This window comes from Agaricus bisporus (genome assembly GCF_000300575.1).
Source record: "Agaricus bisporus var. bisporus H97 unplaced genomic scaffold AGABI2scaffold_1, whole genome shotgun sequence".
Classification (NCBI taxonomy): domain Eukaryota; kingdom Fungi; phylum Basidiomycota; class Agaricomycetes; order Agaricales; family Agaricaceae; genus Agaricus; species Agaricus bisporus.
In genome coordinates, this window is record NW_006267344.1 from 2,958,863 (window position 1) to 2,983,053 (window position 24,191).

The 24,191-nt window shown below is 42.7% G+C and overlaps 6 protein-coding genes across 6 annotated transcripts; 5 read left to right on the forward strand and 1 right to left on the reverse strand.

Moving 5' to 3' along the window:
• Positions 1-386: 386 nt before the first annotated feature.
• Positions 387-893, forward strand: AGABI2DRAFT_114603 (hypothetical protein; the record flags this gene model as incomplete). The annotated part of the gene is made up of 1 exon (XM_006454806.1): positions 387-893. The coding sequence occupies one exon, from the start codon at positions 387-389 to the stop codon at positions 891-893; it is 507 nt and encodes a 168-aa protein (XP_006454869.1).
• A 537-nt stretch (positions 894-1,430) lies between these two features.
• Positions 1,431-2,180, forward strand: AGABI2DRAFT_114604 (hypothetical protein; the record flags this gene model as incomplete). Its single annotated transcript, XM_006454807.1, has 1 exon — positions 1,431-2,180. One exon carries the CDS (start codon positions 1,431-1,433, stop codon positions 2,178-2,180), a length of 750 nt encoding a protein of 249 aa, XP_006454870.1.
• Positions 2,181-4,125: 1,945 nt separating this feature from the next.
• On the forward strand, positions 4,126-4,609 carry AGABI2DRAFT_41826 (hypothetical protein; the record flags this gene model as incomplete). Its single annotated transcript, XM_006453683.1, has 2 exons — positions 4,126-4,416; positions 4,463-4,609. Coding segments are annotated over 2 exons (438 nt in total), but the record flags the coding sequence as incomplete, so codon positions are not given.
• Positions 4,610-14,841: 10,232 nt separating this feature from the next.
• AGABI2DRAFT_62736 (hypothetical protein) lies at positions 14,842-15,474 on the forward strand (the record flags this gene model as incomplete). The annotated part of the gene is made up of 1 exon (XM_006454808.1): positions 14,842-15,474. A coding segment is annotated over one exon (633 nt), but the record flags the coding sequence as incomplete, so codon positions are not given.
• Positions 15,475-16,230: 756 nt separating this feature from the next.
• AGABI2DRAFT_176277 (hypothetical protein) lies at positions 16,231-17,411 on the reverse strand (the record flags this gene model as incomplete). The annotated part of the gene is made up of 2 exons (XM_006454809.1): positions 16,644-17,411; positions 16,231-16,347 (listed from the first exon to the last, which is right to left on the reverse strand). The coding sequence occupies exons 1-2, from the start codon at positions 17,232-17,234 to the stop codon at positions 16,231-16,233; spliced, it is 708 nt and encodes a 235-aa protein (XP_006454872.1). The 5' UTR covers positions 17,235-17,411.
• Positions 17,412-23,379: 5,968 nt separating this feature from the next.
• AGABI2DRAFT_61532 (hypothetical protein) lies at positions 23,380-24,159 on the forward strand (the record flags this gene model as incomplete). Its single annotated transcript, XM_006454810.1, has 1 exon — positions 23,380-24,159. One exon carries the CDS (start codon positions 23,380-23,382, stop codon positions 24,157-24,159), a length of 780 nt encoding a protein of 259 aa, XP_006454873.1.
• Positions 24,160-24,191: the final 32 nt, after the last annotated feature.

A 24,191-nucleotide genomic window follows, 5' to 3' on the forward strand; every position in this document is an offset into this window, starting at 1 on the left:
GAAACAAATCAGCGATCGATCTTACAAACTGAAATTACCTGATACCTGGGCAATACACGACGTCTTCCATACATCGCTCCTAACGAAAGTCCGAGACCCCGAGTTTGACAGTCAAAAGAAACCCACTCCACCTCCACCTGACATTATCAATGAAGAAGAAGAATATGAAATTGAAGAAATCCGAGGACACCAACAAAAAGGCCGAGGAATACAATTTTTAGTTCACTGGAAAGGATATGAAAACGAAGACAACTCTTGGATACCACGCTCATCCCTAGAGAATGCAGAAGAAGCACTCTCCGAATATAGAGCAAAACTTCCGAATGGACAGTTATAAAACCAACCTAAAAATGCTCCAACTTTTTCATCCCTTCATCGACCACAAAATGCAAGCCATTACCGAATCTTTCACACCGGTTTCAAAAGACCTCTTTATCCGTGGAGCCGACATGGTATTCATGACCGACGACGGAGCCAAATTCCACGTCCATGCCTACCTTTTCACTCGCGAATCTATCTATTGGCAACAAAAACTCACCGGCCATAGCGAACCTCACCATCCTCTATCCAAACACTATACACCAAACGATCCCTACATCATCCAAGATGTAGACTCTCATGATTTTCGAAAATTTCTCCGGGTATTCTATAATACGCGATATGGCGATTACTCTTTCTTTTCCAACCTCGACTGGGTCGACATCTTATCAATTGCACACAAATGGGAGTTTCCACACGTCAAAACTCTTGCCAAACTTTATCTTGGAAAAATGGGCTATGGAGTTGTTGAACGAAATTGTGGAGTTCACTGTACTCGAATCGTTGACGATGAAATGATTGACCGCTCTTATCCTCGTCAAGTCTATCTTATTTCGTGTGGACACAAAATCTGAATAGGGGGTAATGTTATGAATTTACCAACCTATAGGAGGAACGTCATCATGCTTACTCATTTCCATATCCCTGGATATACTCTTCTCCACCTACGCTTCTCCCATCAGTCATTCCCATGTCACTTTCTCTTTGACGTTACCTTGTTTATCTTTCCCTTCTATGATCATTCTTATTGTTCCCTTGATTGATCCTTCATGATACCTATTATGTCTTTTCCTTCCCATGATCAATCTTCTATTCTCATGATTGATCATCTTTCTTCCTAGTTTATACTTTCCTTCTCACTGATTACTCATCTACCTCAGTCATAGTTACTCAGCCTGTTCTATAGTTAGTTACCTTGGGTAGATACCTTTACATATATAAGACCAGTAGATATTGTTGTACTTCCTTACGCTTTACCAATTGTATCTTTCCCTTTCTCTACTCTCACCTCGCTCTCAAGTCTTTGTCACTTGTCTGCAACCTGAGTCTCATAGACTAAGGTCGTAACAGTTTGCCTCCGAAGTCATGTACGGCTGTGCAATGGTACTTCTATGTCCTTTAATCCTCCTGAGCCCTCTACAGCACCAGTTTTCCCCCCTACTCGTTCTATTCAACAACATGCCGACAGTACTTTGAATGACCCCATACTTGACACCTCGGAGGCTTCAGTAGAAGGAGAATCAATATCTGTTTCAGAACTCTGGGATCATGATCTCTCGGAATCTGACAAGGTTTACGACAATCACACGACTCAAGCCAATTACTGCCGTCAATCTGGAGATAGTAGTGATGGGCTTTTACTCCGCATTGAGGATCCTCAAAATTGGCTGAATCAACCTATTCGAAGTCGAGTGCTGAAAGATGTGTGGCATGTGTTTCACATGTTCTATCTTTCAGTCACTCATGGACTACAGAAGCAGTTCACTCGTGAATTACGCGATGCAATATTTATTCCTGACAAAGAGGACCGTATCCGTATTAATACTTGGGGTGCTCAACAAAACCCGCCACAAACATATGAAAGTCTCCGAAATTCATCCCCTCAATTTATTCGTCAACATTGCAAACATGTCATTCCACCCCCTCACGTACTTTATCCTCTGGTCGCACACGTATTCAAAACTTATGGCCCTCTTATTGATCCAAAAACTAAAAAACCTCTTTTTTCGACAAACAACTGGCAGACCGCAAACAACGTCCTCAATCTCATCAAGAATGGATATCTATCTGACCCTCCAGGAATACCACTCTATACAATAATTGGCATAGATTCAAGGAATGGTGGCCTGCCATTATATTGATGTGCACGAGGAACAAACACCACTGAAGGTGGAGTACACACTCACATCCGATCAAGGCTGCCAAAGTTTGGTACAACAATCCGCCATGTCAATGCTTTGTTGTTAGACTATGTGCTTCGTCACAATATTCTGGTATGTTTCTGGTATGTTCTGAGAGCTGGGAATGGCTTATGTTTTACTCAGTCAGGTACAGTGACAGACAAAACCGTTGCAATGTTTACAACACCTTCAAAGATACTATTATAGCATGTGACAAACTGACCGTGACATCACGTAATTAACATCGTTTGAAAGCCATGCTTCTTGGCTTTAATTCGATAGTAATACCATTATGTAATTCTAAATATTCATCAAAATACTGGCAATGTACTAACAAAGATGCATTGCAACAGTTTTGTCCCTCTCATTCACCAAGTACAAATCTCTATGTTTAGTACTTAGTATAGCCTCCCTTTGCCTTGAGTACAGCTTCTACCCTTCTAGGCATACTCTCTATCAGATTCTGACACACCTCAGGCTTTATATCATTCCACTCCTTATCCACTCTTGTCCAAAGTTCTCCAATTCCCCTAGGTGCTTCTTCATACTCTTCAAGCTTGATTTTGAGGTGGTCCCAGAGATGTTCAATTGGATTGAGGTCTGGAGACTGTGCTGGCCATGGCAACAAATCAATGTTGTTCTCTTTGAACCAGTTCTGGGCCTTTTTAGACTTGTGCTTGGGGTGATTGTCCTGCTGAAATATGAAATCCTCCTTTTCTTTCCCATAATACTCCACACTATCCTCCAGATTGTCCTCCAAAATGCTAACATATAGATCAGCATCCATTTTACCTTTAATTTGGCATGCATAGCCACATCCCTCCCAAAACATACAACCCCACATCATCAAAGAACCTCCTCCAAACTTCAAAGTCCCAGACACCAGTCTATCACTCAAGCCTTTTCCATCCCTTTTCACACCCATTTTCTTCCATCTGACCCCAAACAATTAATCTTTGTTTCATCAGACCATACTATCCTTTTCCAGTCTTCTATAGTCCAGTTTTGACGAGCTAAAGCCCAGTCCAAGCAATCCTTGCGGTGTTTGGCCTTGAGCAAAGGATGTTTAACCTTTACTACAGCCTTCATACCAGTGCGGGAAAGAGTTCTACGTATGGTCTTTGTAGAAATTGAGTGGGGCAAGGTGTTGGCAAGTAGTCTCTTGACTTGAGAAGTGTTGTCAGCCTTTTGAGAGGTGATTAAGCGAACAGCGTAGTGGGTATCAGAAGATGTAAGCAGTCTAGGACGACCACCTGAGGATATAGCAAGGTTGGGACGGTGCTTGGATCTAATTCCAGATATAGTGGAATGATGTATGCTGGTAGAAGTAGAGATTTCATGAGCTGATGCTCCTGAATCAAGCAAATAAAGGATATGAGAGAGCTGACTTGGAGTGAGGGGCTTCATTGTAAGGAATCATGCCAAAGATGCTCTGTATATATACTCAAAGTGTGGCTGTGCTGACTTTTCATCTTTGTTGAATGTGGCTGTGCTGATTTTTCAAGTCAGTCAATGGAGTCAGGTGACTTTATACTTGGTGAATGAGAGGGACAAAACTGTTGCAATGCATCTTTGTTAGTAAATTGCCAGTATTTTGATGAATATTTAGAATTACATAATGGTATTACTATCGAATTAAAGCCAAGAGTCATGGCTTTCAAACGATGTTAATTACGTGATGTCACGGTCAGTTTGTCACATGCTATAATAGTATCTTTGAAGGTGTTATAAACATTGCAACGGTTTTGTCCGTCACTGTATATTCAACACTACGGGTCAGCACTACCGTGGCCACTTTTCAATTTGGGTGACAAACCAAATTCAACAACTTTTGATGACTTTAAATGACATGTTTATCAACCCGATACAAATTGGTGGCTGGGTAAATGGAAATCTCTATGTTCCTACTTCGGAGTCCCTTGGTATTCTCCCAATTCCTGATGACATCTGTGATCTCAGTGGCATGATGAAATATATTCCATCTCTTGATAGTGGACAAAAATACTTGTATCTCGCATCACACCAAGGAACCCAAAAACCCATCTTGCCTGTCCATACTCCTGAAGAGCGAACCCTATTCCGCTTCTTCTTACATCATGAACCATTATTCACTCCCTGTGCTGGAGAACCAAACTGGTGTGCTGCAGTGAAATTGTGGAACTTGAAAGCTGATCGTGAAGAGTTTGTCTACTACAAGGTACATATTCAAACTTCTAATAAAGTGCTGCTACTGACGGTATTAGCTTGTCGAGCATTTAAAGGTTTACTATACAAAGTGGAAAGGACTCAGTCAAATTCACGATGCACTCTCCATCTCAGCAGATGCTCGGAAGCCACTAGTTTCAATCATTCATGATGCCCGGAGGTCCATCAATGCCCTACCAGTACCATCAATTCCGATGCAAGAATTGGTTGTGACAGAGGGCATTTTGCCAGCTGAAAGCTCTATTCCTTTGCCACCACAAAACTGACTGCAGGAACTTGCTAAGCAATGAGTGCTTAATTCGGCATTAACTCGTGTTCCAGCCGAAAAACTCCCTTATGTGGACATAGTGGTTGCCCTGGACGGAAGGAGGTGAGATTGTGTACTAATGCCTGTCGAGATTGCGGCTCGGTACAGTGTTTGGGTCATAACCCCAAACAGCCATCAAAACAATGCCACGAGGGATGGATTGGTATCGACACGTAGTTTTATTTGTTTTGTTTTATCATCTATTACAAGTGAACAAAGATACTACAATTAACTAGACCCGAAGAATCGTATTTTAGTAAACAAAATGTGAAAATTAGGACGGAGCGAGCAACGGACCAACAATACCCTCATGCTTTTTGAAGTACCAACTAGCCATGCCCATCCGACTTCCCAATTCCACCAGCAACAACCAATTTCGATGGAATACTAGGCCAGACAAGGCCCTGGGCTCAAGTGGGCAACTGTTTCCACCATACGAAGCACCGAGCAGCAGACACCTCATCCGGTTCTGAACACGCGGCATTTGCATTCATAGGGGACACTGTCGAACCATGTTGGCATTGGGAGAAGCCTACCGAGTGCCAGCAAGGCTTTGTTTAATATTTAGTCTTATTTGCATTTATTTATGATGGCTCATCACCCAGCAGATGCGATAAGGCCATTCATGATAATCATGAATCTAAGCGAGTATCCAGTTTGATTGACCAATGAGAATTCGCTGAAAAGAGCACTATTCTCGTAACTTCATCAGAATCGAGTGATTTGCTGGTGAGTCAGCTTGAACCGGCTCATATTCTAGTTTCGAGTGGTTTGTGACTATTTGTGAATGTCGGCCACCCAATAAGCTCAACTTCCAATATGGATGAGGGGCTGGTCTATTTCCGATCTTTTATTTTATTTTATTTTATTCCATGCCAACAACATCAATATCGGGCCGAAAATATCTCCTACCTATGATTTGAGGAACTTTGACTCGAAAATCCCAAGTCCAGATGTCATGTTATGTCATGTGACATGTTGAACTTCTGTTTCAAGCACAATGTTGATCCTTCCTCATCACCACCATCATTTCTCCCCTCCCCATCCTCTCCCTCCCCCTTTCTTGCCCTCCAGGCCTGTAACTTAGTAAGTAACATCCTTATTACCTTCCTAGCTCTCCCCCAGCTGATTCTCAGCTTAATTAGGACGCTTTTTTGCCTTTTTAGGCCGCTTTTTTAAGGCTATTTCTGGGAGGGTTTTGAGAGGAGATGTGAGGATGATATGTGGATGAGTTTTGGGGGGATCTCCAGTCTTTGGTGAGTGCTTTTTGACTCTTCATCTTCTCATACTCATTTGTTACTTATAGAATTACATTTCTCATCATTTTCCCCCCATTTTCCATTTCTACTCCCCTGGCTGCTGTCATATCCCTCTTGTCCGCTTTTTTCAGGATCTATTTCCTCTTTAGGAAGTCTGTATTATACATGATGTATTGTATTTACTATATGAATATAATTCTTTGTTCCTTATGCATTATGATGTTTCTTATGATTGAGCTTATACTCTCTTACATCTTCTTACTGTCTTAAGTACTTACTTATGCAACTTAAGATAAATCCTCATGACTTATGATAATCTTGAATCTTATGACCATATTGTGACTTATGTACTTATAATTTACTTAAGTATTGCATAAGTCAGAACCTCAGACGGTGACATGCCTTATGCAAAAATGACTTATACTGACTTATGATTTTCATAAGTTTGCATAAGTCAAATTTAAGTCACTTTACCTTTTCCTGATGAATTATATTCATAAAGAATTTTTGGAGGAATTGTGATTGAAAAATGTATAGATTACTTGCTCAAATAACTGTCCCACATTGGTTTGGCTATTCCATCTCGGAAAGTAGTTGCGCGATGACTTTCATCTGGTGATACTGAATGACCGTAAAACTCCTCACCAGCAGGTTGTGGAATGATTTGAGTGAGCTCTGAAATTGATTCATCATCCAGGTCGTCCGGGTTGTAGGGCGACTGTGACTGTGATGTCACAGGTCACACCTAAACTTAAGAACTAAAGGGTAGAGTGACAAAAGTTATATTAGGCGTGAACCTAAGAGAACTCGACAGAGTTTTCTACAAGTTTCTACCTACTTATATACCTAGACTGCGGCGCACAGACCAACTACCCTAGGTAACTATTTATATACTGACATGGGAAAAGAAGTACGTATGAGAAAATAAACTAATTATACATTTGACATGAGAAAAGAAGAGTGGAGTAAGAAGTAAGTAAACAAAAGTACATTGATCATAAAAATGTCAACAACACCAAACAAACCATAAAAGTGTCCACAAGTACAAACAACTCCCAAACAGGTAATCCGCTCACACAAACCAATACCTCCCAAAGTAATTTGCCAACAACGCATCACATGGGCATAGTACAAAGAACCCTGCTACTTCCCAATAGCGACGTCCCCAATAGGTCCACCTCTGTATTACCCACGCCTTCTGCTCCTCTTCATCCCATACTGCTAAGGTCATCCTCCCACACTCCCTGCACTGGTGATCTGATAGGTTCCACCCTACCAATCTGTCCTCTCCTCCTATAGCCGCCACTGCCCTTCTCCACTGTACTTGTTCCGCATGATTAGGAGGTAAGAAAGATAAGATGAGATCATAGAGTTCAATTGGTAAATCTGTAGCTTGTGCCATTTTAGCAGTATGCCGATAGTTTAGCCTCCGTCGAACTGTAGCAGCAGAGGGAAATTATTATGTAATAAAATATGTGACAGATGTGACAGCGTGACGCTGTGACATTCTGGCAAGGTTCTAACACAGGTTGTGTATGCAGATAAAATTATGGAGTGCACAAAGTGCCAATATGATATGATTTTGCACGCGTAGGCTGTATTCGGACGTAGCTGTGAGTAAAGGAAAACATCGCTTTACCACTCCGAAGATACGTTTGATGACATTCCGAGCCTGTGAATGACGAAGGTTGTAAATCTCTTTATAGTCACATGGCCTAGAAAAGAAAACACATATGAGCAATGGAAACAGAAATACGGAACAGATGGTAACAATACATGTTTGAGGTCTGACCCCATTCCTTGAGATGATATCCATCAGTAAAAAGTTTTGTCACTTGAAGCTACTTGAAGCTACTTGAAACCATCTTGAAAAAACTTCAAGTACTCATCAAGTAGACTTTTTTCTCAAGTGCTTCAAGTCAGGGTCTAATCTTGAGAGCTACTTGAAGTCAGGTTTTCAAGTTCTCTCAAGTAGTCTCAAGTAGTGATATCAACTAGAGTACTCAAGTATCTCAAGTTTGTCCAAGTATGTTCAAGACAGGTAATATTTAATATTATAATATGGCCAAGTATACATCAAGTTCATCAAGTGAACTCAAGAGCTCTTCAAGTAGACTCAAGAGCTCTTCAAGCATGTATCAAGTTCATCAAGTAAACTCAAGAGCTCTTCAAGTATGTATCAAGTTCATCAAGTATACATCAAGTCTCATCAAGTAAACTCAAAAGCTCTTCAATAAGTCAACAAAATGTTTATATTAGCATAGTAAATATAATACATTGCATATAATCTATACAGAGGGATAGGATTAGAGAATGGGAAAGGATAGAGGAGAGGGAAGATGTTCTACAAGTAACAAATGAGCATAGAAACATAGAAACATAGAAAGCACTCACCAGAGACCTTGAAATCTCCCCCAAATCCTCCCAAACTTCCCCAAGAATCTCTCTATACATCCCCCTACATATCCACCATATCCTCCCTCAAATATCCCCCAAAATACCCCTAAAAATGCGTCCCAAATAGGCAAAAATGCGCCCTAATTAAGCTTAGAATTAGCTAGGAGAGAGTTAGGGAAGGGAAGGGAAGTTACTCACTTGAATATAAGCCTAGGAGAGCAATGAGGAGGGAAGGGGAGGGAGGGGAGGGGAGGAATGATGGTGGTGATGAAGAAGGATCAACGGTCATGCTCGAAACAGAAGTTCAACGTGTCACATGACATCATGTGACCGCTGGACTTAGGATTTTCGAGTCAAAGTTCCTCAAATCATAGGTAGGAGATATTTTCGGGTCATTTCTGCATGGACTTTAATGATCTAAAAGTGTATTCCTATAGTTTCAAGGTCGGAGAGTTTGAATAGAGAGTTTGAATATCTAATTAGATTCTTTGTTGGAAGAAATCCTATTGAGATATGGCACATTTAACATATGATAAAATTCAAAATTGCGCTATAGCTCCTCAAGTATTGATCAGATAATAAATATAAAACCAGATGAGAATTCCTGGACCTTGAGAACATATATTTACACTCTTAAAACGTTAAAATCAGCACAGGAGCCAGTATTAAACATGACATTCTTGTCATGTTTTTCTATATCTCCATAACTGGTATGTTTTCCGACGAAAACATACATATAGACTTATGTTCTTTTAATACTTTATGATTTGTCATGATTTTTCCAGAATTTTAAAGCTGGTAAGACAATCTCTAGAACAGATCTAATCATAATTAATCTTCATATCAACTTGAGTCTGACTTGAGCTTACTTGAGTGACAACTTGAGATTATACTTGATGAGATTTGAAATGTACTTGCTTATACTTGAGAAAACTTGAAAATTGACAGTTTATTTCAAGCATAAATCATTTTTTCAAGAAGCTTTTCAAGTAAAATCTCTTGAATTCTTACTTGAGACATTACTTGATCATCTTGAAACTTTTTTCAAGTTGCTCTCAAGTTCTATTTTTCTCAAGTTGGTCAAGTAGAATAACTTTTTACTGATGTCGGGGACCCCACAATACAGTACTAGCAATGTGTCGCAACTAGGAAAACCTGCATCAGCAAGATAGAATTTGCCAGGTGGAACAGCAAATCCATGTTCACGAGCATCTTTGAAAATCGGACTATCTGTAGCACTTTCCTCCCACCCCACAAGTATATATGAGAATCGGAGATCAAAAGTACAGGCAGCAAGGACGTTGATGGAGAGATTCCCTTTGTGGTCATGATATGCTGCTTGCGACAATGCAGGGATAAATGCTCCAATATGGGATCCATCAATAGCTCCAAGGCAATCCTTGAAGAAAAAGGGAAGAAGTGATTTTCCGACAAAATTTTGAGTGGGGTAGGATCAGAAGGTGGAAGTTGAACATAACGGTTATAGAACATGGTGGTTGTAAGTTTATTGAGAACACGATGAAAGCACCTATTAAATTGATACTAAAATGAATTTGAAAGGCTCGAAACAATGTACAACTCACTTTGAGATTGAGTCAGCACTTTGTTGAAATCTTTCCTGAGCCTCCCGGTTACTACACCCTGCTCGAGCCATCCAAAGGAAAATCGCTACCATTTCTTCCTTCAAAATATGTCGGCTGTCCTCTAGACCACAGAACCTGTTGAGCTCCTTGACTAGGCGTCGGAAGACATGTTGGTGCATCCCAAACATGTTGTAGAATCTCAGAGGATGCCCAGAAAGCAACTCCCTAAGCCAGGCTAGACCTGTGAGAGAAGATGTGTGTTGGGGGACAACAAACAGAGAACGGGATACTAAAGTGACAGCAGCAGCTTGGAGAGCTACAGCTTTCTGTTGGGCTTTCTGCTGTGATTTTGCAACGTGTTGATGGTGTGAGACACCAGTGGGTTGAGGCATGGATGGATGTCACACTGTGACCCAAAGGTTGAAACCATGAGACACGCGGCTTCCACTATCAGCCATCTCAAGCGCGTGTGAATTCATGACATGCGGGTTCAAAACTGTGACGTCCGAACAGGCCCTAAAGTGAAATCAAGATCATCAACTTTTTCGAGTGTAAACAATCTTATGTTCACTATAAAACATATTTAGAGAGACATTATGTTGTATGCTCTGTTCTACTGCTTGTAAAATTACGGAAAAATCACGACAAATCTTAGAATATTAAAAAAACATAAGTTTATATGTATGTTTTTGTCGAAAACATACCTGTTATGGAGATATCAAGATTCCATCATAGGAGGTCATTGTCAACTGCAGATAGACTCATCATAGAGCCTGCTCTACTAACCGGAAAATTCTGGAAAAATCATGACAAATCTTAGAATATTAAAAGAACACAAGTTTATATGTATGTCATTGTCGGAAAACATACCAGTTATGGAGATATAGAAAAACATAACAAGAATGTCATGTTTTATACTGGTTCCTGTGCCAATTTTAATGATTTAAGAGTGCAAATATATGTTTTCAAGGCTCAGGAATTTGAATCTGGTTTTAGATTTATAATCCGATCAGAATTAGACGAGCTATAGCGCAATTTTGTGTTTATCATATGTTAAATGTGCCATATCTCAATACACAACCTCAATATTTGAATAATACATATGTATTATGAAAATGTTATGCAAACATTACTGTAAATAAAATTTACATAATACATGTGTACTATATAAAACATATGCAAAAAATATATTCAATAATGTTAATTTTATATATTTTGTTTGCATAAGGTTTAGATATGTTTTATATAATGCACATGTATTATGTAAATTTTATTTATGGTAATGTTTGCATAACATTTTCATAATACATATGTATTATTCAAACGTTGAGGTTGTGAATAGGCTTTCATCCAACAAACTCCCAGACCTCAAAACTATAGGAATACACTTTTAGATCATGAAAATCCATGCAGAAATTACCCGGAAATATTTCCTACCTATGATTTGAGGAACTTTGACTCAAAAATCCTAAGTCCAAAGGTCACATGATGTCATGTGACATGTTGAACTTCTGTTTCGAGCATGACCGCTGATCCTTCCTCATCACTACCACCACTCCTGCCCTCCCCTCCCTCCCCTTCCGTTTTCCTGGCCCCTTTGACTTGTATTCAAGTAAGTTATCTCTTCTCCCCTACCTTCATCCAGCTCATTTTAAGCCTATCTAGACCGTTTCTCTTGCCTTTTTAGGATGCTTCTTTAGGGTATTTGGGGGGGGATATTTGAGGGAGGGTATTGGGGACATGTAGGGGGATATGAGGAGGGATTCTGAGAGAGTTTTGGGAGGATTTGGGGGAGATTTTGGACATTCTCTGGTCTCTGGTGAGTACTTCCTATCTTTTCATGTTTCTATGCTCATTTGCTACTTGTAGAACATCTTTCCTCTCATTTTTCCTTTCCCATCCTCCTATCCTATTCTTCTCACAACCCCAATATTTCAATAATACACATGTATTATGCAAACATTATGCAAACATTACCGTAATTTTAATTTGCATAGTATACATATATTATCTAAAACATATCTAAACCTTATGCAAACAAAACTTTTAAAATGAACATTATTGAATTATTTTTTTACATATGTTTTACATAATATATGTGTACTATGTAAATTACATTTATGGTAATGTTTGCATAATGTTTGCATAATACATGTGTGTTATTGAAATATAGAGGTTGTGTCTGCATAGATTATATCCAATGTATTATATTTACTATGCTAATATAATCACTTTGTTGACTCATTCACTCTTAAGCTTCTTAGTATTGTCTTAGTTGACCTTGAGTGTCTTAAATATGTACTTGTGTGACTTTAATATGACTTTTTACTAGTCTATCTTTATGGCAACATTTTTATATCTATGAAAAAGACATTAACTAAGTACAGTTTAAGTAACTTTCAAGTCATTTCCAGGAACCTCAAGACATACAAGCCTAAGTATCATTAAGAAGATTCAGACAGGTCCCTGTTCTTAATTGTTTCTTAAACTGTCATTAAGAACAATTAAGAAAAAAACATTTTTCCTGATGACTAATGGAAATTATGGCAGGTGAAATGAATAAGAATGAACCATTGGCTAACATGATGTTTTCACCAAGAATGTGTTGTTGACAGTTATCAAACCAGTCCAAACCAAGAACAATATTGGAAAATAAAGCAACAATGACAGTGCAAGCCAGACAACAAGTGAATGCTGAATTGGCCAAGCAACAAGTGACATTCAGATGGACGACCTCTTGCAGAGTGGAAAGACATAAAGAAAAAAGGAACACAGATGACACTTGGCACGAAGGTGCCATTGGGACATACATAGCATTAAGCTGGTGGCAGCAAGTAGCCATAGAAACAGCAAACATAACAGGTGAAATGCAAAATAACAAAGAGGAAGAGCCAGACAATATCATCATCCAAAACCTACCTATTGGTAGTGAGAATATGGAACTTTCACTGTGAACCCATGTTGTCAGGGTTTAAATCAGGTTCGTGTTTTTCTTGGCTGTTTTGGGAGTCCTATTATTATGCGTGCTCCAATCGCAATATCACTATATTTTACTCAAAATAAATATCCGCCTGAGTGTCCTGAGTGTCAGGCATTTCTAACTAAGATTTACAGCTTGTAGAAAACCATTCTAAGTGTACTTAGATTGAATTTGCACCCATGAACAGTCATAAACTGACTTTTGAAGAGGAAAAAATAAAACACAAAAATGGCCACTTTTCTGTCTCGTGTTTTGGGTAATCTAAGCTATGAAATCCAACCATTGTTCCATCATTCATAGTCAAACAACTCGCTCGACAACTTTCAGCCTGCTCAACAGTTGATTTGAGTATGGCACTTGTCAGTATGACATGCGTCGCATGTGATGATGGCAGGCTGGCTGGTGGCTGCTGCTGTGCCACCCTCAACCTGGCCTCTCTACTCATTTTCCCCCAAATGTTTTTGTATTATGTCATGCCGTGCAGTGCCTGTATCCACCACCGATTGAGGAGGGATGTTTCAAGGGACTGGGAGAAGATCAGAGCCAAGTTGGCTACCATAAGCCACCTTGGGGGAGATTTCAAGAAGGAGGGCTATCAAGTGGGTTTTAATGTGAGTTTTTGTGTCTTCTTGAGTCTACAAGTGAAGTTTCCTTGCACAACCTCTATATTTCAATAATATACATGTATTATGCAAACATTATGCAAACATTACCGTAATTTTGATTTGCATAGTACATGTATATTATCTAAAACATATCTAAACCTTATGCAAACAAAACCTTTAAAATGAATATTATTGAATTATTTATTTATATATGTTTTACATAATATATGTGTACTATGTAAATTACATTTACAGTAATGTTTGCATAATGTTTGCATAATACATGTGTATTATTGAAATATAGAGGTTGTGTTGATTACAGGGGAAGGGCACACACATTTTGGTCTCGAGGAGGGGGATATTCCCACTGGACCATCCATGGCTTCTTTGGGAGGCTCTGCATGTATATGTGAGTGAGAGCGCTAATTGACCATATTTTTGAACAGCGGCAGGTAGTTGAGAGGTGGCAGGTCAAGGAGGGAGTTTGTGATGGCCATTTGGTGAAGATGAGAAGGATCAGATGGTAGGTTGATGATCTACAATGGTGGATGTTCTTTTATGTACCTGTAGTGTTCTGTATTGCTCTATCATGACTTCACAAATGTTTTCTATTCTTGATGATTCTACAGGGGGTCAGTATTGTCCAATTTTTGAGAGGGAAATGCCAAAAATTGCACATCTCAGCACAGGGAACAACTCGAGCAAATGTTGAAGTGTTATACATATACAAAGAAATATTTGAGATGTGATTAGCATAATAGAAACATTTTGAATTTTGAAAAAGCTTCACCTTTCAACCTACTATTGTCCATCGCTTCTTTGACCGGTACCACTACCATCAAGGAACCAAACAACTGTAAACACCTTCCCGTCGTTGCTTTTTGTGCCCACAGCTGTTCCTTGGGGACTCTGATCGCTCTGATCGTGTTACCAACATGTTTGCCGACTCCCTCTTGACCCCCTCGCGGCCGCGGGCGTGGGGCATCTATGCCACCGCCGCCCTCTGGGGGCTCCTGGTCTTCCCCCCCTTGCGGGGCAGGCTCTCTGATGCGCGTTCTGCGTCTAGGGCAGCATCTCAGGATCCTTCTCTTGTGAGCAATTCCAAACTCTCGGCTCAGGGTTCTGGACTCCGAGTTGAGTCCACTTGTGCTGCTTACGGGGGCTGGTCGATTGTGACCGACCTTGCAGCTTCCAATTCTCAGTTGGACGTGGTCTCTAAGATCTTGCGGTCTGACTTCCTCCCGAAACCTGTGGCGGCATTCACAGTCTTGCTTCCTCATTAGACATCTTATCTTAAGGTGTTGCATGTTCCTCATTTTTCGTCAGGTAGGACACCAACATCTCCAGACGCCGTCGTCGCTGCATTGGGGGCTTCCCCTTTGTTCGGGGACATCGTCCTTGCAGGCAAGCCTCGGCTTGTCTCTAACTCCAAGTGTGCTGATACTGCAACCGCTTACTTTGAGATCTGGGATTCTCAGGCGGGCCAGTCTGCAAAGACACTCGTCGGGAAGACCATTCAATTTGGTGACAAATCCTTCCGCATTGTGGGGGCTAGTCCCAACTGTGGGGTTTCCTTATGCCAACACTGTTGGATTTGGGGACATTCCATGCTTTCCTGCAAGGCGCGCTCTCAGTTGTGTGCTCATTGTAATGATCCGCACGCCTCTGATGCCCATCGGGCTCAAGCATCGTGCTGCCAAGGTAACCCCAAGGCTAACCCTTCCTGGGAACCCACCGCTGATGGTGTGGGTTGTCCCCATCCCCCGCGTTGTCGCAACTGTGCCGGAGAGCACGCGGCTTCTGCTAGGGCTTGCCCCTTCTGGTCTCATCGCTTCGATGGTGATTGGATCAAGAATAGGAACTCCCAGGTACGCCCCTCTCGTAGTGGACATCCGCATTCTCAAACTAATGTCATTTAATTATGCCTAGGTCTCCTAGGGGTAATATTAGTGATATTAGTGTATTCTGTCAAAATGTGAATAGATCCTATCCTCATGTTGACACTCTCCTACAGACATTGAAACATATTGACGTCTTATTCTTCCAAGAGCCTCCTAGGCGATTGATTAGGCACACTATCTCCACGGTTTCACCAGACACAACCCCTATATTTGAATAATACACATGTTGTATGTAAACATTATGCAAACATTACCGTAAATATAATTTACATAGTACATGTGCAATATGTAAAATATATCTAAACTTTATGCAAATAAAAGCCTTAAAATGGGCTTTATTGAATTTTAAATTTACATATGATTTACATAGTACACATGTATTATGTAAATTATATTTACGGTAATGTTTGCATAATGTTTGCATAAAACATGTGTATTATTCAAATATAGAGGTTGTAAGATGGAGATCCTGTATGGGGTTCGCCCCGACATCCGGATTGGATTCTGTTGGAATCCAAGGTCACAGGTGATCACGAGGCAAGGGTGTTGACTTATGTCCACCGACGCTTAGCTAAACTTAGACCCGCGCTTCGCACGGATCTTCTTGACCATGAGGACATTCAGGTCATTTCTCTTCATCCGGGGGGAAATGATGTGGTGTTTCTCATGAACATTTATTCTGATTCGAATCGCTGTGCTATCCAGTTTCTGGGTGGCAAGGTGGATTCCCTTCCCCATTTTTCGTATGTGGGGGGGGGGGATTTTAATTGTCATTCAAGTGAGTGGGACCCTGCGTGCCCGCATCACCACTCTCCCACTCTGGCTTTGCTGGAGCACATGGTGGACATAGGTGTTTACTGGCAGCGTCCAGTCAACCATGGTCCTACACATCTTTGTCAAACGTGTATAGAGTCAGCAAAAGATATATTTGAAGATAAGAAGATCAGTGTGGTATGTATAAGAGATGGGCGAGAGCCCTGGACAGCTCCCCTGCCTGGCAGGGTGTTTCTCTGGGGGCCGAAAGGAAATCGCGACACCCAAGCCACCTAGTCGCTCTCATGACCCGTTGAGGGTTCCTCGGCCCCCTTTAAGTCTAGGAGTGAGTCCACAAGATCGCCGTTTGTTGTTAAGGAAGAGAATGGGAAACGAGTGAGATAAAATGAAAGGAGGTGGGATGATTATCGGACCAGCCTAGGGATCTCGACGTTTGGGGGGGGCTGGTTCTCCGGGATGGCTTGCATGTACGGGGCTATTATCTGGGCGTGTTTTGTGAGATACCTGGAGAAAGCCTCACTTGCCCACCTCCCTTTATGCTTCATTGCTTCTAGGGGTACACCTCGCAGCAGATATTCGAGTGTCAAGCCTATGCGGATAGCATGCCCTTTCTTGGGTTCGAGTCCTGCTTGCTTGGCAGCCTGGGATAGTTTGTGTAGGAAGATTTTCGTGAGAGGACGAGTGGAGGAGCCATGTTGGTACGCAAACAGATGCTGGTTGGGAGAAGGAGAGTTGACGATGATGTGGTTATTGAAGGTGGCCTCTGGATCAGAGTCGCCGTTCTGCTTTGACCAGTAGATATCTTCTCCCTTCTTGGCAACTTTTGTGACTGGAATATGGAAGACCTTTGATTTGAGGCCGTTGCGGTTGATGACATCCTGCACGTCGCTAATCTTGATGTGCTGCTCGGGGTTGAAGGCTTTCAAAGACTTGACCGTAAGTTCTCCAAGCCGGGCTGTACCATAAAAGGCTGTGTGTGGTGAGACAGGCATAGACTGCGGCATCGAGGGGAAGTGTGAGATCGAGGTGGTGCTTGAGAGTGGTGATATATTTGACTGTGAACGGGTTCCTTTTCTCCTTCACCGAAGACTTTGGCGCTATCTTCTGAGTGCCTCAAATGAGGAGGTCTGTCTCCGCCTTGCTTGGATCCCATTTGAGTCCATGTAGAAGGTGCCAGGCTCAAAATCCGCAGATGTAATTGTTGATTGTACCGTCTGAGTGTGAGCCGGCTAGCGCTGCAATGAAAGCATCCAGAACTTGCCTAGTAATGGGAGCTCTTTCCTCCTCTGTAAAGGAAGTAACAACTCAGTGACTACAAAGGTAGAGTTCACTAATAGTGTATTCACCTAAGGGAAGTAACAACTACGGAGTGTGATAAGTACATGGTATATAGCACAAACATAATATACGTACCTCAGTGACTACGAAGGTAGAGTTCACTGAGGCATAAGTAAAAACGGTGGCTGGTGTATATGTACCTCGGCAATACATGCCGTGTAAAGAACTGTATAGTCAAACGAAGGAATGAATAGCTCAGCTATGTCGGAATATGAAAGGTCGGAAAGGACGAAAAGAGAGAAAGAATGTAGAATGGTAAAAATAGTATTGTTGACCTGAAAAGGAAATGTAAGTTCAGGATCATTGTTGGACGAGGTGTCGGACCTCCTCAATACTCCCCCTGGTTTGGCACCTCGGGTATATACAAACCAATACTCGAGCAGTGACATGCTATGGCTTGTGACGGGAGTGGCTTCGTAAGGATGTCGGCAGTGTTGTTGGAATATGGGATATAAGTGAAAGTAACCGTCTTATCAGCAACCTTTTCTTTTATGAAATGATACTTGATATTGATGTGCTTGGTGCGGCGGTGGTTCCTCTCATTTTGCGTGTTAGATATAGCTCCGTTGTTGTTGGTGTAGATAGTGATGGGGTTGGAGTATGGAAGGCCAGTCTCGTGGAGGAATTTGCCTAGCCAGATGGCCTGCTGAGTTGCACGAGAGAAGGCCATGTATTCAGCCTCTACGGTTGACGTGGCTACAGTTTCCTGACGTCAGCTTGCCCAGGAAACGGGTCCTCCAGCCACAAAGAAGATGTGGCCCTCAGTGGATTGCCTAGTGTCTCCATCGCCTGCGTAATCAGTGTCGACAAAACCATAAGGTTGTAGACTGGTGCCGGAGTAATAAGTGATGCCATGGTCGAGTGTACCTTTGATATATGCGAGACAGTGTTTCAGTGTGCTCCAGTGTGCTTTGCCTGGGTTATTAGCATAGCGAGACAGAAGGTTGACGGCGAAAGAGAGATCCGGTCGAGTAGCTACCTGTAGCCACATCAAGGAACCCAGTGCCTCTCAGTAGGGTACGAGTTTCATCTCCTCGATTTCAGTGTCATTCTACAGCAAGTCGTCGACGGATAAAGTGAGACCAGGAGAGAGAGGAGTGGGTTTGGGCTGAGCGTCAGCCATGTTGAAGCATTCCAAGATGCGCTCGCTATATGCTCGTTGGGTTAAGCGAACATTACCTGTCTTTTCGTCTCGCTCGATTCTCATACCCAAAATGAACCGTGCAGCGCCTAAATCCTTCACCTCATAACTTCTCCCCAATTCCTCCTTAGCCTTCATTTCCCCTGCTTCAGTTGACGATGCGCCAAGTATGTCGTCAGTCCAGGTGGAAGTTAAAGTGAATTCATCGCCTTGAACTTTCGAACGTATTTGAGGGTCGGCCTTCGATATGTAGTAACCGTGGCCTTCATAAGTTCAGTTGAGGTTGAATGCCCAGTCATGTGCACCCTGCATTGTGCCATATAGGGTTTTGAGGAGTAGCCAAACCATATCTCCCCCTTCCTCAAATCCCGGAGGCTGCTCCATAAAAATCTCGAAGACATTGTCAGAGTTAAGGAAGGCAGATACAAAATCCAACTGCCACAGGCGCATACCCAGCGAGGTGGCCGTTGCGCAAACAAGTCGGACCGATTCCAACCTCGCAACGCTGGCATATGTCTCGTCATAGTCCTCACCAAGAATCTGGGTAAAACCCTTGGCTACCAGACGTGCCTTGCGGTCGACGATCTCGCCCGCCTCGTTAAACTTGTTAGCAAAGACCCACTTGGACTTAACCATGTTCTTCCCAGAGGGATGGGGAACCAATTTAAACACCCCCTTCTCTCTCATCATCTTCAACTCCTTGATCATCGCTGGCAACCAAAGGTCAGAGTGCTTCATGGCTTCGTTGTAAGTCCTTGGTACACCCAGGATGTCCGAAGTAGCGAGGTCGGCGACAGGACGGCCTAAATACTCGAGGCTCTCCACCATCCTCTGGGACAGCTTCACGCCGCGCTGTGGGCATCAAACGGCCAAGGGCTGATCTTCAACAGGGATATTAGGCGCTGGGGAGCTGACTACACATCAGGAAAAGGTAAAGTGATTTAAATTTGACTTATGCAAACTTATAAAAATCATAAGTCAGTATACAGTGACGGACAAAACCGTTGCAATGTTTTTAACACCTTCAAAGATACTATTATAGCATGTGACAAACTGACCGTGACATCACATAATTAACATCATTCGAAAGCTATGCTTCTTGGCTTTAATTCAATAGTAATACCATTATGTAATTTCAAATATTCGTCGAAATACTGGCAATTTACTAACAAAGATGCATTGCAACAGTTTTGTCCCTCTCATTCACCAAGTATAAAGTCACCTGACTCTGTTGACTGACTTGAAAAATCAGCACAGCCACATTCAACAAAGATGAAAAGTCAGCACAGCCACACTTTGAGTATATATACAGAGCATCTTTGGCATGATTCTTTACAATGAAGCCCCCCACTCCAAGTCAGCGCTCTCATATCCTTTATTTGCTTGATTCAGGAGCATCAGCTCATGAAATTTCTACTTCTACCAGCATACATCATTCCACTATATCCAGAATTAGATCCAAGCACCGTCCCAACCTTGCTATATCCTCAGGTGGTCGTCCTAGACTGCTTACATCTTCTGATACCCGCTACGCTGTTCGCTTAATCACCTCTCAAAAGGCTGACAACGCTTCTCAAGTCAAGAGACTACTTGCCAACAGCTTGCCCCACTCAACTTCTACAAAGACCATACATAGAACTCTTTCCCGCGCTGGTATGAAGGCTGTAGTAAAGGTTAAACGTCCTTTGCTCAAGGCCAAACACCACAAGGATCGCTTGGACTGGGCTTTAGCTTGTCAAAACTGGACTATAGAAGACTGGAAAAGGATAGTATGGTCTGATGAAACAAAGATTAATCGTTTGGGGTCAGATGGAAGAAAATGGGTGTGGAAAAGGGATGGAGAAGGCTTGAGTGATAGACTGGTGTCTGGGACTTTGAAGTTTGGAGGAGGTTCTTTGATGATGTGGGGTTGTATGTTTTGGGAGGGATGTGGCTATGCATGCCAAATTAAAGGTAAAATGGATGCTGATCTATATGTTAGCATTTTGGAGGACATCTGGAGGATAGTGTAGAGTATTATGGGAAAGAAAGGGAGGATTTCATATTTCAGCAGGACAATGACCCCAAGCACAAGTCTAAAAAGGCCCAAAACTGGTTCAAAGAGAACAACATTGATTTGCTGCCATAGCCAGCACAGTCTCCAGATCTCAATCCAATTGGACATCTCTGGGACCACCTCAAAATCAAGCTTGAAGAGTATGAAGAAGCACCTAGGGGAATTGGAGAACTTTGGACAAGAGTGGATAAGGAGTGGAATGATATAAAGCCTGAGGTGTGTCAGAATTTGATAGAGAGTATGCCTAGAAGGGTAGAAGCTGTACTCAAGGCAAAGGGAGGCTATACTAAGTACTAAACATAGAGATTTGTACTTGGTGAATGAGAGGGACAAAACTGTTGCAATGCATCTTTGTTAGTAAATTGCCAGTATTTTGACAAATATTTAGAATTACATAATGGTATTACTATTGAATTAAAGCCAAGAAGCATGGCTTTCGAATGATGTTAATTACGTGATGTCACGGTTAGTTTGTCACATGCTATAATAGTATCTTTGAAGGTGTTAAAAACATTGCAACAGTTTTGTCCGTCACTGTAAGTCATTTTTGCATAAGGCATGTCACCGTCTGAGGTTCTGACTTATGCAATACTTATGTAAATCATAAGTACATAAGTTACAATATGGTCATAAGATTCAAGATTATCATAAGTCATGAGGATTTATCTTAAGTTGCATAAGTAAGTACTTAAGACAGTAAGAAGATGTAAGAGAGTATAAGCTCAATCATAAGGAACATCATAATGCATAAGGAACAAAGAATTATATTCATATAGTAAATACAATACATCATATATAATACAGACTTCCTAAAGAGGAAATAGACCCTGAAAAAAGCGGACAAGAGGGATATGACAGCAGCCAGGGGAGTAGAAATGGAAAATGGGGGGAAAATGATGAGAAATGAGATTCTATAAGTAACAAATGAGTATGAAAAGATGAAGAGTCAAAAAGCACTCACCAAAGACTAGAGATCCCCCCAAAACTCATCCACATATCATCCTTACATCTCCTTGGGGGAGGGGGAGGATGGGGAGGGGAAGAATGATGGTGGTGATGAGGAAGGATCAACGTTGTGCTCGAAACAGAAGTTGAACATGTCACATGACATCACATGACCACTGGACTTGGGATTTTCGAGTCAAAGTTCCTCAAAACATAGGTAGGAGATATTTCCGGGTCATTTCTGCATGGATTTTAATAATCTAAAAGTGTACTCCTATGGATTCGAGGTTGGGGAGTTCGAATATCTAATTAGATTCTTTGTTGGATGAGATTCTAATGAGATATGGCACATTTAACATATAATAAACACAAAATTGCGCTGTAGCTCCTCAAATATTGATCGGATAATAAATCTAAAACCAGATTCGAATTCCTGGACCTTGAATACATATATTTGCACTCTTAAAACATGAAAATCGGCACAGGAACCAGTATAAAACATGACACTCTTGTCATGTTTTTCTATATCTCTAAAACTGGTATGTTTTCCGACTAAAACATACATATAAACTTATGTTCTTTTAATATTTTATGATTTGTCGTGACTTTTCCAGAATTTTCTGGTTGGTAGAGCAGGCTCTACGACGAGTCTATCTGCAGTTGACAATAACCCCCTCAGTGCTTGTACTTGAGTAGCAATACATTACGTTCTACGATGGATACGCGCGAAGACTTTGAGGATTCGGGCGACTGGTCTGACGAAGGAGAGATTCCGGAAGGTATGTTCAACAGTGCGGTTGGACGTGCCCTTCTACAAGCGGCGAGGAACATGGAAGATGAACTCGAGCTCCCGGCGGCGTCTCCGCCAACACCTTCTAAGCAGTCTGGGCTCCCAGACTCCTCCTTCACTCCCCTGTCTTACGCTTCGGACTCCCGAGGCTTGGACAAACCATCTCCGGCACCGTTTCCGTCGACCCCGACACTGGCACCGGCCTCCACCCCTTCCACTGGGCGTTCCCGCACCATGACCGCTGGTCAGAAGGGAATGCTCAAGCTTGTCAACACCACGATCATCATGCTTGATGATATCGAGGCCGAACACCCGCTCTACTCGCAGTTCGTGGACTGCATGTTACGAGCAACACACACTCTCATCAAACATCGCAATCTTGATGGGTACAACGTCTCCTCCGTCGCAGGCATCGGCTCGTTTTCTGAGCAGCTTGCGAAGATAATCGGGATGGTCGATCCCTCGCCACCGGCATTCGAACCAACTCCCCCTCCTCCTACTCCCTCGGGCACAGCCCCCTCTCGGCCTCGGTCTCCGTCGGCCGACATGGACATGACCCCGAGAAAATCGAAGAAGGCGAAGCCGGCACAGCCGACCCCCCTTCCTCCACCCCAGCCACCCGTTTTTGGAAAGGGTACCTCGGTCCCTTCCAAAAATAACACGTACGCCAAGGCCGCTGCCAACCGTCCCTCCAAACAGCAGCCCCTGCCCCGTCCTCAGGCTCCTGCCGCTCCCGCGGCCATCGCCATCGCCCCTGCGTCTAAGCCCTCTGGCAGAAAACGTAGGGCTTGTCATACATGCCACGGCGCTTCGCGTCGTGGCATGCAACTCACTCCACCGGCCGGATCTTCTATCCGCGCTAGTCACATTTCCCCGGCTATGCTTGCTGAGATAAACAAGCACCTCCAGGATGATGTCAATTCTGACGTCATTCTCGAACATTCCGAGGACTCTGGATCCAGCATTTTCATAGCCGCGAGCCGAGTTCTTAATTCTTCCGAGACCGCGTGTGTCCTCAAACACATCCGGCGTCTCGTCACCGTCGCGGGCGTCGTGCCCATCAAATCCTCCCCCATCACCTCGACATCCTATTTGAAGGTCATCGACGTGCCTATGATCCCTGCCGAGCCGAAGGTTTGGCAGTCCGCTCAACGCAGCGCATTCACCAATGCGCTTTCAATTTCGCCAGTTGGCAAGGAACTCTCCATTGCCATCAAGCACGCCGTCCGCTTCATGCGGACATCAGCCCACAGTGACACTTGCGTCGCTTGGGTTGACATTTGCGATTCTGTCTCGGGCACTTCGGCCCGTTCCTACATCGGCAAGACGATCGTCATCGGCGGTCGTAACTGTCAAATCCGCGGCGCAGCTCCACGGCCCGGCTCTGCCTTGTGCACTCGGTGCATGAGGTGGGGTCATCACTCTTCTGTATGCCGATCAAAAGGCATTCGCTGTCCCCTCTGCGGGCTACCTCACTCCGAGGCGGCTCATCAAGAATATTGCGCCCATTCCAAGCGCGAACCCGACGCCCGGTCTTGCGTCAACTGTAGTGCGGCAGGCAAGACGAAGCACAACCACTCTGCCACGGACACTTCGTGTCTGTTTTGGCAGAACCGATTTGATAGGGATTGGCTGAGGCGCCAATTCCCTAAGAAGTGATTAGCGCGCGTCAAAACGCGTTTCGGGAGTTA